General features: G+C 47.2%; 1 protein-coding gene across 1 annotated transcript in view; it reads left to right on the forward strand.

Annotated features, from left to right (window-relative positions):
• LOC148443397 (unconventional myosin-VIIa-like) overlaps nucleotides 1-13,199 on the forward strand; it is a gene marked incomplete at its 3' end in the record, with an annotated part of 418,660 nt that overhangs the window by 59,891 nt on the left and 345,570 nt on the right. Inside the window, exon 4 of the mRNA XM_088462885.1 lies at nucleotides 8,659-8,761. Within this exon, the coding sequence (XP_088319011.1) occupies nucleotides 8,659-8,761 (103 nt within the window). The remainder of the gene's footprint in view (nucleotides 1-8,658; nucleotides 8,762-13,199) is intronic.

The raw sequence follows: 13,199 nt of genomic DNA on the forward strand, positions 1-13,199 counted from the left end.
GGCAAGTGGACCCCAGCACCCCACACAATAAACACACAATTTGAAACCATTTGTAATTTATTGAACAGGAACACTTCAAGGCAGGATCTATGAATAAGTAAGTTACGGAAGATAACTTCTTCACAATATTATCACAACAAAGAACTTAATAACAATCGTAAATTATAATAATCACTAAAAATAACTACAGTATTATTGCATCAAGAGTTAAATTTCTTCTTTGGGGTCCACAGCCATTATGTTGGGGTTTGTGATCCAGACACCAAACAGTTAAAAACGAGCCATCAGCTCCCAGGATGCACTGGGTCCTCCCCACATATACCCCACCCCCAGCCAAGGTAGTCAGTTCTTCTGTTTGGTGTGGTTGACACCACATGGACAGTAGAAGAGAAAAAAAAATTGTTTTAACTCTCCACCTGAGTGGGCAGCACGTGCTGACGGAAGGGAGACCGGAAGCAGCTAAGCATCCAGCAGACGCCTGTGTAGCTGCTCCACCTACCCCCTCCAGTGCTGCGACACTGGTGTGAAGCCAGTGATTTTCGGTAGGGGCACAGGGCCCTAGACTGCAACCGGGACAGGGGATTCAGGTAAGTTGGTGTCGGCGGCTTCTAAGAAGTCGTTGTTTCTCCCAGTACAGCAGATGATTCATTTGGGGACACGCTTGGACTCTGTGGTTCAGAGGATATATCTGCTGGAGGACAAGATTGCGGCCCTGCAATTGCGAATACGCATATTGTTTCACAACAGGCGGATAACTGTGCATTCAGCGATGCGGGTGCTGGGGTCAATGGTATCCACCTTCATTATGGTGGAATATGCCCAGTTTCAATCCCGACCATTGCAGCTGTTGATTCTCTTGCGCTGCAACAGAGAGAGTACCGCACAATCAAATCTCAGATAATACATCTCTTACCGGAGGTTCGGTTATCCCTGTCATGGTGGTTGCAGACAAATCATCTCAACCCGGGTCACCCATTTTGGGTGTCAGATTGGGTGCTTCTCAAAACCAATGCCAGTCTTCATGGGTGGCGAGCAATGACGGGCCTGCACACGTTTCAGGGGATATGGAAAAAGGCAGAAAGTCGTCTGTCCATAAATATCCTGGAACTAAGGGCAGTATTCAGGGCTCTAGTTCAGGCTCAGGAAATACTAAAAGGCAGACCTGTTCGAATTCAATCCAACAATCGCACCACGGTAGCCTACCTAAATCATCAGGGAGGCACACCGAGTCGGGCGGCCATGACAGAAGTATCGGGGATTCTGGTTTGGGAAGAGCGTCACCTCCTGACAATATTGGCCGTGTTTATACCAGGGGTCCTAAACTGGGAAGCGGACTTCCTGAGTCAACAGGAGGTAAATGCCGGAGAGTGTGCTCTGCATCCACAGGTATTTCAGAGCCTGGTGGACAGATGGGGTCTTCCAGCAATTTACCTAATGGCCTCAAGAAGAAACCACAGGGTACCCAGATATGGATCCAGGACCAGGGATCCAATGGCCAAGTTTGGAGATGCGCTGACAGTAAGATGGCACTACAGGCTAGTGTCTCTCTTTCCGCCATTGCTCTTCTTCCCAGGGTCATCAGGAAGATTAAGTAGGAGGGCAGTACGGTTATTTTAATAGCTCTGGCGTGGCCCAGATGCCATTGGTTCACCGATCTACAGTGTCTCTCCATAGACACTCCATGGCCTCTTCCGCTAAGGCGAGATCTGTTAATACAGGGTCCCTGCTTGTATCCAGGTCTGCCTCATCTGTCTTTGACGGCATGGCTTTTGAGGCCTCCTTCTTGACGAAAAAGGAATTTTTTTGACTCTGTGATATAGACAATGTTGAAGGCATGTAAACCGGCTTTGGCCCGTATTTATTATAGAGTTTGGCACTCGTTTGTTCAGTGGTGTGAACTAAAAAAATATGACCCTGAGGTATTTAGGGTCTCTAGAGTGCTTTCCTTTCTTCAGACTGGGTTAGAAAAGGGGCTCCGTTTGGCCACCTTGAAGGTTCAGGTTTCTGCTCTTTCGGTCTGGTTTCAGCGGAAAATCGCTCTACTGCCAGATGTGAAGACGTTTTTTCAGGTGTTCTAGGAGTGCATCCTCCCTTTTGTTCCCCCGGTAGCCCCGTGGGATTTGACATTCGTCTTCAAGGAGCTGCCATTTGAGCCCCTAAAATCAGTAGTCCTCAAGTGGTTAACGACAAAAACAGTGTTTCTTCTTGCTATTGCTTCTGCCCGCAGAGTCTCAGATCTGGCAGCTCTTTCCTTCCGCTGCCCCTTTTTAATATTTCACCGGGTTAGAGCGGTTCTTCGCACTAGGGCAGGATACCTTCCAAAAGTGGTATCTCGTTTTCATATGAATGAAGAGATTGTGGTCCCAGCCTTTCAGGCTACAAGCCTCTCGGTAGGTGAGGCTTCCTTGGATGTTGTTCGTGCGCTACGAATTTATGTGGATTTCCCCAACGGCATGAGGAAGTCGGATTCTCTTTTTGTGCTGTATGGCTGTCGTAAGCATGGCTGGCCAGCCAATAAGCAGACACTGGCCAGATGGATTCGTATGGCAATTACTCAGGCATACACACAGGCCGATCTGGTAGTGCCGAACTCAGTAACGGCACATTCCATGCGATCAGTGGGACCTTCGTGGGCGGCACGCCGGGGTGCCTCTGCTGAACAGTTTTGCAGGGCAGCCACATGGTCTTCCGTCCTCACCTTTGTCAAATTCTACGCATTTGACACCTTTGCCTCTCAGGATGCCTCCTTCAGGCATAGAATTCTCCTTTCTTCCGAGACACAGGAGCATCCCAACCCTTAGTGGGTACTGCTTTGTGATATCTCCAACGTAATGGCTGTGGACCCCATGGACCCCGAAGAAGAAAATAGGAGTTATGGTATAACATAACTCTTTTTCTTTGAGGTCCACGGGGTCCACAGGACACCCACCCTAATGCACCTGATATGTTTGGGTATCTCTATAATTTCCCTCCTCTATGAGAGATTGGTCTAGAGAACATTGGTTCTTCCTTCTTATCTTTTTATCCTCTCCTGCTTGACTTGGTAATGAACTGACTACCTTGGCTGGGGGTGGGGTATATGTGGGGAGGACCCAGTGCATCCTGGGAGCTGAGAGCTCATTTTTAACTGTTTGGTGTCTGGATCATATACCCAACGTAATGGCTGTGGACCCCATGGACCTCAAAGAAAAAGCGTTAACAAAAGTATGTTATACCATAACTCTTATTTTTTTTTGTCTCATCTGACCAGACCATATTCTCCCAGTATTTCACAAGCTTGTCCAAATGTTGTGCAGCAAACTTTAAACGAGCTTCAACATGCTTTTTCTTCAGCAATGGAGTCTTGCGTGGTGAGCGTGCATACAGGCCATGCCGGTTGAGTGCATTACTTATTGTTTTCTCTGAAACAATTGTACTTGCTAATTCCTGGACTTTCTGAAGCTCACCACAATTGGTCCTTGGCTCTTGGACAACACTTCCGATAATTCTTTTCACTCCTTTGTCAGAAATCTTGCGAGGAGCACCTGGTCTTGGCCGGTTTATGGTGAAATTGTTCTTTCCACTTCCAGATTATGGCCCCAATAGTGCTCACTGGAACATTCAGAAGTTTACAAATCCAATGCCATCAGTAGGTTTTGCAACAATAAGGTTGCAAAGTTCTTGAGAGAGCTCTTTGCTTTTACCCATCATGAGATCTTTCTTGTGAGACACCTTTGTAATAAGACACCTTTTTATAGGCCATCAGTTGGGACTAAACCAGTTTATATTTATTTGCACTGACAAGGGCAGGATTGCTTTCTAATTACTGATAGATTTCAGCTGGTGTCTTGGCTTTCCATGCCTTTTTGCACCTCCCTTTCGTCATGTGTTTAATACTTCTTCCCTGTGTCATTTCACATTATTACACATAAGTTAATTTATGGACATCTATGGTTTGATGTCTTTCCATGTGTGAATTGCATGGGTTGTTGCTGACATTTGGTGAACATTTCCTTACAATAGCCCCATTACAAATATAGAGAAAAATGTTGATGTGTTGTACTTTTTTTTACTTTACTATAAATGTGTGTGTCAGATGGCGAATTGTTTTCAAGATTGGCTTACTAACTTACAAAGCCCTACATGACCATGGCCCAAGGTACCTGAAGCAGCTTCTGATTCCTTACTGTCCCACTCCATTACTGCAATCCGTTGATGAAGGACTATTAACAGTACCTAGAATCTCCCGGAATTCGTCTGGGGGTCGAGCTTTCAGTTTTGTAGCTCCAGCCTTATGGAACTCACTTCCCCGCACAGTTCGAGAGGTCTCCACTCTAGAATCCTTCAAAAATAGACTCAAGACCTGTTCACCCAGCATTTCACTAATGTCCCTTGTTAGGCTTGTTTTGTATTTTGTACTGTAAAGGCAAATGTAAAGCACTTTGAGTCCTTTAGGAGAAAAGTGCTATATAAATACAATTTATTATTATTAATAATAATAATAATAATAATAATAATAATATATGTATAGTCCCATTGAACAAGGGCACTCTCTTCAGACAATCTTCATATAAGAAACAGTTTAATCTTTATTGTCGTATTCGGACAAAAACTTGCCACAGTGTCAATTCTGTACAGTCATGTCAGTTTTTCTTCATAATGAACCTTCTTTAGGACTGACTTATACTAATATATAGCTTCCAATACCTGCACATTAAAAGAACCTACAGTATGCAGTGCTCTAACAAGTAAATGGCATATCCATGCGGAACTATTAAATCAATACAACCAAGACATACAAGACAGGTATTGGAAGCTGTATATTATAATTCTCTATGAATTGCGGAGTCTGATATATATATATATATATATATATATATATATACTTTTCATCATTGCAGACATTAAGTTGGGGCGTGACTGTGCACTCTGAGGCTGGTAACTATATTTTAAGCTGGACATTATCCCGGATCATAGCACTGAGGTCAATTATCATTATTATGGTTTATTTATATGGCGCCACAAGTGTTCCGCAGCGCCTTACATAGTACATAAACAGGTTGATTTACAGTGACTTACAGTACAATACATTACAGGACATGGATAATATACATTGCTACATTCATGACCATAACATCCAGATATGCAACAATGCAAAGCAACCAAGTGTTAGGTGACCTGGTAGAGAGTAAGAAGTAAATGAAGGTAGAGTGAGGAGAAGCACAAGAGGGTAGAGGGCCCTGCTCATAGGAGCTTACATTCTATAGGGGAGGGACAGACAGACAGGGGTGACATAGATGGGGTAGATGGGGAGGAAGGAGTATGTAGCAAGGAGGATGATAGTTGGAAGGCTTTGATGAAGTAGTGGGGTCTTGAGAGCCCGTTTGAAGGATTGAAGAGTGGTGGAGAGTCTGATGGGAAGCGGGAGAGAGTTCCAGAGGTGGGGAGCAGCGCGGCCAAAGTCTTGGTGGCGGGAGTGGGAGGAAGTAATCAATTGGCAATGACTTTGTTCTTATACATTAGATACAATTCAGATTAAGGGGCTTATTCATCAACACTAAAATAATGTTTTTAAGGACATTTTTCTTAAATAAACTTAACGCATCTGTAGGCAGTGCTGCGCATACGCTGGTTTTACAGATGTAACAGCGCATGCGCAGCACTGTTTCCAGACGCGATAAGGTAGTGTAGGCAGGAAAAGTATCTATTTCCCGAAAAGCTGTCATCACATAAATGACAGGTACCGGAATAGATACTTATGGAGAGGTGGAATGATGGATTCCACCTATAATTAGCTAGAACTCCATGAGAGGTTCTAAAGCTAATTATCTCCAGAGAAGTTTTACGTTTAATGAATAGGCCCCTAAGACTTTTAACTGGACATTATATATTATTTTATTGTATTTTTTTTTTTACATAATTCATCTTATATTGTGTTTCTACATGCAGCAATAAATGATTTATATTTTTTCTATCCAAGCCGTATACAGTCATACTTTCACTCACTGTATTTATAAGTGTGTATATATATATATATATATATATATTTGCAATATGCATGTTGCTAATTAATGCTTATTAACTTTGCATTTAGTGATTTAAGATCAAATCAATTGCTATTATTGTTAGCGCGGTTCATCCCCTTTTCCCGAATGTTACATTATTTATATTAGGAGGTTGACACCCTCCTTTGAACCAGCAATTAATTGACAGCGCCATCTTTTGATCTGCACCTTTCTGTTGTAAATTTGGCATGGTGGTGTAGTTTGACCAAGAGTAGGATTTTGCCTAGGTTTGAAGTTAGTCAGGGCCACACGCTGTCACACAATCCCTAAAAATGGAGACACTCTTAAATTCTACAGGTTCCTGGGGCTGGCTCCAGTGGAAATTGGCAGTCTGACAAAAACCTGTGTGAAAGCTACAAAAGTACCCTTTTAACCTTACAGTCTGAGCAAGTGTCAAACTTTAAGACTCATGCACGTTTATATTAAATCCAGAGTTAGGGCACTATTTTACTACAATCCATATTTATAGGACTGTCACCAGGGTTTGGATGCTGCGATCAGCTGGTCTCGGAGCAGCGCTCTGAGTGGTGGAGGAGAGTCAGCGGTCTGAGTCCAACATGGCTGCACCCATACTGTTGTACTGGAAGGAACTCTGGTGTTCAGCCTGCTGGGCAGACATACTGTGAGCAGCACGCTGTGAGGAGCCACCTCCATACTCAGACACAGAATACTGAGGAGACTGGGCCGGAATAGAACAGACAGTCCTCAAACCCATCCAGGAGCAACGTGCAGCAGGAGCGGACCTCTGCGAGTGATGTGCGGTCACAGCGCCAGCGGACCTCAGTGCTAGCCGGGACAGACACCGCAGCGAGACATATACCAGTCTTGAATGCTTTATATATAATTATATATAATACTTGTATAGGCAATGTTAAAATTCTCTGTAGGGTTGAACATTATGGTCCTCTAGTTGTCTCAGAGCTTCTCCAATGTACATTTGTGTAGGCCAGTTGATAACATTGACCCCTTTGTCCAAGGATTTGATCAGTACATCTTTACGGTTGCCTCTCCTTATAATGCCTATTTATCTATTATGGTCCAGTTCATCCAGATCCCTGGATACTAGTTGGTCTATTCATGAAGCAGTGAAAAGCATGGAGACGTTACCCATGGCAACCAATCAGCTTTGAGGTTTCATTTATCAAGTACATTCTGTAAAATAATAGGAGCTGATTGGTTGGGCAAATTCTCCACTCTTCTCCCTGCTTCATGAATAGACATCTTTGCCCAGAAGTAAGAAGGTTTATGGACTGTTATTACCCGGGAAAAATAATATTTTTTTCCTTACAGCTTGGTCTCATTCTAATCGTCCCATGTTCTCCAGTTATTCCAGGCTCTGTAGTGCTTCCATTTCCTGTGTAGCAAGATTGGTTATTTGGGGGAGGTGTGGTGGTGGCTCGTTCTTTGAATGCTAGGTCTGGCATTGTGGTGAAACATGACCTGATAAGATTTAAGGATAATCCCCTTTACAGGTCAGATGGGGTTCATCTCAATTCAGTGGGAATGTTTCTGTTCCTGGAGGATGTGTTTAGGGTATAGATAGGGCTTGTTAGTTCTTTGTTTTATGGTGGTGGTGCTGCGGCCTGTAACGTGCCTGCTGTTTGCGGTAATGTGCAGCATTTGCTATTATAAAGTGTTTTTGTTTTATGGTGGTGGTGCTGTGGCCTGTAACGTGCCTGCTGTTTGCGGTAAAGTGCGGCATTTGCTGTTATAAAGTGTTTTAGTTTTATGGTGGTGGTGCTGTGGCCTGTAACGTGCCTGCTGTTTGCGGTAAAGTGCGGCATTTGCTGTTATAAAGTGTTTTAGTGTTATGGTGGTGGTGCTGCGGCCTGTAACGTGCCTGCTGTTTGCGGTAAAGTGCGGCATTTGCTGTTATAAAGTGTTTTAGTTTTATGGTGGTGGTGCTGCGGCCTGTAACGTGCCTGCTGTTTGCGGTAAAGTGCGGCATTTGCTGTTATAAAGTGTTTTAGTTTTATGGTGGTGGTGCTGCGGCCTGTAACGTGCCTGCTGTTTGCGGTAAAGTGCGGCATTTGCTGTTATAAAGTGTTTTTGTTTTATGGTGGTGGTGCTGCGGCCTGTAACGTGCCTGCTGTTTGCGGTAAAGTGCGGCATTTGCTGTTATAAAGTGTTTTAGTTTTATGGTTGTGGTGCTGCGGCCTGTAACGTGCCTGCTGTTTGCCGTAAAGTGCGGCATTTGCTGTTATAAAGTGTTTTAGTTTTATGGTGCGCTCGTCTCTAAAGTTTTCTGTTACCTGCCCTATTGGTTATGGTGACGCATCTTACCGGATGGGTCCAATGTTTTAAAGTTAAGGGAGAGTTGTAGACCAGCGTATGGTTTGTTTGGACGCGAGTTGGAGTTGTTGCCGTCCTTTTTACACCAATATATCTTTATAACATCCTCGTCCTATTATTGGTCATTAAACATTTGACATCTTTTAATTCCAACATGTCTGAGATTATTTCATCATTGTGCTTAGTAGAAATAACATGTTTTAGTAAGGGGTATAATGCTTTGACTGTTGTCATTCTGCTGGACCGGTACCCAGGAGACCCTGAGTGCTAATTCTGATGCAATAAATTATTCATTCAATAATTTTTTTTTTGTCTTTTCTAGTGGTGACAGTGGAGCAGGTAAAACAGAGAGCACTAAACTTCTGCTGAAACATATGGTGAGACGCAGCCGAGGAAATGCACAACTTAGCCAGCAAGTGCTACAGGTACCAGTGTCTGTTTGTAATGATACATAGAGGGGTCAACGCTCTTCCTGGAACAAGACGCCACTGTGGCTTGGTTACTTTGCAGGTCCCGGTTGTTGCCAAGCAACCGGGACACTGTGACTTCCGGTCGCAGGGGCTGATGTTTCCGCCGGTCACCAGGCAACGTGGACGCCGAGCTGAGACTAGGACGCTAGGCAGCTGCAGAGGCTGCTATTAAATGAATGTCTGCTTACGTGCAGTGCTGCAGCTGCCTTTGCTTAACAATCAGGAGTCCTTCCAGCGCTCATTGGTGGGGGCAACTCCTCCCTTGCCGGTTATAGCTTATGCCTTGTGTGTAAGTCCCTGGTCTTGTTTGTGATTGTGAACATCAGCCTGAGGTCCAGCCACTCATACCACCTCAGTGCTGCCACATCAGCCTGAGGCCCAGCCACGCATACCACCTCAGTGCTGCCACATCAGCCTGAGGCCCTGCCCCTCATACCACCTCAGTGCTGCCACATCAGCCTGAGGCCCAGCCGCTCATACCACCTCAGTGCTGCCACATCAGCCTGAGGCCCTGCCCCTCATACCACCTCAGTGCTGCCACATCAGCCTGAGGCCCAGCCGCTCCTACCACCTCAGTGCTGCCACATCAGCCTGAGGCCCAGCCACGCATACCACCTCAGTGCTGCCACATCAGCCTGAGGCCCAGCCCCTCATACCACCTCAGTGCTGCCACATCAGCCTGAGGCCCAGCCACGCATACCACCTCAGTGCTGCCACATCAGCCTGAGGCCCAGCCGCTCATACCACCTCAGTGCTGCCACATCAGCCTGAGGCCCAGCCGCTCATACCACCTCAGTGCTGCCACATCAGCCTGAGGCCCAGCCACGCATACCACCTCAGTGCTACCACATCAGCCTGAGGCCCTGCCCCTCATACCACCTCAGTGCTGCCACATCAGCCTGAGGCCCAGCCACGCATACCACCTCAGTGCTGCCACATCAGCCTGAGGCCCAGCCGCTCATACCACCTCAGTGCTGCCACATCAGCCTGAGGCCCAGCCGCTCATACCACCTCAGTGCTGCCACATCAGCCTGAGGCCCAGCCGCTCATACCACCTCAGTGCTGCCACATCAGCCTGAGGCCCAGCCACGCATACCACCTCAGTGCTGCCACATCAGCCTGAGGCCCTGCCCCTCATACCACCTCAGTGCTGCCACATCAGCCTGAGGCCCAGCCGCTCATACCACCTCAGTGCTGCCACATCAGCCTGAGGCCCTGCCCCTCATACCACCTCAGTGCTGCCACATCAGCCTGAGGCCCAGCCGCTCCTACCACCTCAGTGCTGCCACATCAGCCTGAGGCCCAGCCACGCATACCACCTCAGTGCTGCCACATCAGCCTGAGGCCCAGCCCCTCATACCACCTCAGTGCTGCCACATCAGCCTGAGGCCCAGCCACGCATACCACCTCAGTGCTGCCACATCAGCCTGAGGCCCAGCCGCTCATACCACCTCAGTGCTGCCACATCAGCCTGAGGCCCAGCCGCTCATACCACCTCAGTGCTGCCACATCAGCCTGAGGCCCAGCCACGCATACCACCTCAGTGCTACCACATCAGCCTGAGGCCCAGCCACGCATACCACCTCAGTGCTACCACATCAGCCTGAGGCCCAGCCGCTCATACCACCTCAGTGCTGCCACATCAGCCTGAGGCCCAGCCGCTCATACCACCTCAGTGCTGCCACATCAGCCTGAGGCCCAGCCGCTCATACCACCTCAGTGCTGCCACATCAGCCTGAGGCCCAGCCACTCATAAAACCTCAGTGCTGCCACATCAGCCTGAGGCCCAGCCGCTCATACCACCTCAGTGCTACCACATCAGCTGCTCATACCACCTCAGTACTACCACATCAGCCTGAGGCCCAGCCGCTCATACCACCTCAGTACTGCCACATCAGCCTGAGGCCCAGCCTTGTCCTTGTTCAGAAAGGTGTCATACAATCCTTGGGCTTGAATTTGAAATAATTCTATATTGGAACAATTTCTCCTAATACTAGTTGGTACGCCCTGTAAAACCTAAGCCTGAGAAACACGACTGAAGCCCTGAACACAGTGTATTTTAACAATAAACCTGAGGGAAGTGAAATCTTGCTGGGCACAACAATCGCACTGACCGGGACAACCCCCAAAATTGCAACTGAAAAGCCAAATGGAAAGGAGCAACTCCTAAAGTGAAGAAGTCACCTTGTTCATAACCCCAGGTAATCTCCCCAAAAGCTGCAAGTCAATGGGTCAGCGGTAGACGGCACCGACGGGAAACCCCTTCAACAACCTTTAAGGGCCTCGGACATCAGGAATGATTAGGAAGGGCTGTAAAGACCCTTCAGCTGACTAATGTAGGAGATCCCCACCAGCGCTGTAACCACCGAAGCCTTAAAGTGACCGCGCTTGTAATATCCTCATACAAACGACAAAAGCATGTCCCTTGAAGACCTAACCCCCTGAGAGCCCAGCGCGTAGAAAGCCTGCCAGGCCACTACATAAGTGTGCAGAGTTGCTGGTGCAAGCGCCCTCCATGTCAGCCTGATAATCTGCCATAGAAAGGGTAAGGTAACCCCACTGCAGAAGCCACTGGAGCCAGCATCTGAAAGTGTGCAAAATTAAAGCGAGACAAATCATACGCAAATTGCAGCATATACACCAGGCACAGGACAGGCTCGGCATCGAATATGGGCCTCCAGACAGCACAAAACCAAATGCCTCAACAGCCGTAAAGCTGGAGGAGAGGGAACCATCTGATTGTCAATGGCATGCCCAGCCCAGCGTGTCGCCCCAGAAAAACCACCTGCCGATTACTTAAACGATCATTCCATAGGTTAACCGCCACGACAATCTGACAACAACAAAGTGCCAATAAGTAACTTCACATGTCATTTCAGCGGCCAGGGTGCTGCACATCAGTCACCATCATAAAAACGCCCCAAATCTGACGAGCCAGCTGCCTTGGTAAAAGCTGTAATGTTGTATAGCGACCAGTTCTGAAGGACAAATGTGCTCACCATGAAATTGAACTAGGGACCTGGACCAAGTGCGGATGTCATCCTCAATATCAGAAGACAACCGCACATGGTGATGAAGTCTGCTCGCACCGGACGTAGACCCTACCAACTACATACCAGCAACCTGCCCAGAGGGACATTACCACAAGCAAAAGTAAACAAAACTAGCATTGACTGCACAGTGCGCAGCGTAACCCTATAAGCCAACAAACCACCGGCAAATGGATCCAACCAGTTGACCATCTTTCCTGCGGCAAATTACAGCAACCAGCAACTGCGTATGTCTCAATGCCCAAATAAAACAAGCATGAATAGAGACCCTCTGTCTTGTCTTATACTCTACATAAACACCAGAATTCTGAAACAAAGCTTGGGCGGAAAACAGGAGGTCCACACAGACATCGCTCCCCCGACCCTATAAAGAGAAAGTCGTTTAAATAATATGCAACATGAGCCTGACTGGTACCAGCAGAAATGCACCAGTGTACAAGGAACTGAATTTCTCATAATAGGTGCTGGAGACCACACAGCCCATGGGTAAACATATATAAACAAAGAAACCATGTCCCCAACAAGACCATATAGTGCATGACATCCGTATGTAAAGGCAACAACAGGAATGCTGATTCAATATCTAGCCTTGCCAACAAAGTGCTTGAACCAAAACTATTGATTGGCCACAAGGCCTCAATAAACGACTGATAAACCACCCTGCAGGACGATGGCATTGCGTCATAAACAGAACTACTGTGGGGTTAAGATAAATGCTGAATAAGGCGATACTGCCCAGTGGCCTTCACAGGGAGCCACCCCCAAAGGAGAAATACACAGGTCCTGCCTAACTAGTGCCAGGGGCACTGCCTACCTGATCAACTGCCCCCACACCCAGAGCCACGTCAGCAATCCCTGGCCATGTGCTCACCTCCACAGGTGTGACAGGAGTGGTGAAAATGCCAGGCAGCACCACGTGTGCACCTAGAGTCGTTGGATGTAAAACACTTTCCCTTCGCCACTCCCATCACACACGTTGTAGGTAACGGGGACTTGCGAGGCAGCACCGAATCCAAGGGTGGCTGACGCTGCTGTGAAACCACGAGCCACACTTCTACATCATAAACCCCTAGGAGCATAATCAGCTTGCCATCCTGTCTGAGCTTAGACTGCGAATCATACTCCTATCACCGGGAGTTGGGGACATAGGGGATAACAGACGTCGGGGGGGAGCTGTGGAAAAATTTGAGGGGGGAGCAAAAACTGCCAAAGAGCAGTGTTTAGAATAGTGATAGGAGAGCCAAAAAAGACTACGCAGGGAGGCAGGGCGGGGGAAGGTAAAGGCGGGTAACAGGAGCGGCCACACCAGCGCCTTTACATGTTTTTGGTGGATGACCAGTTAC

Source organism: Taudactylus pleione, unplaced genomic scaffold (assembly GCF_031769625.1).
Source record: "Taudactylus pleione unplaced genomic scaffold, aTauple2 ptg001283l, whole genome shotgun sequence".
Lineage (NCBI taxonomy): Eukaryota > Metazoa > Chordata > Amphibia > Anura > Myobatrachidae > Taudactylus > Taudactylus pleione.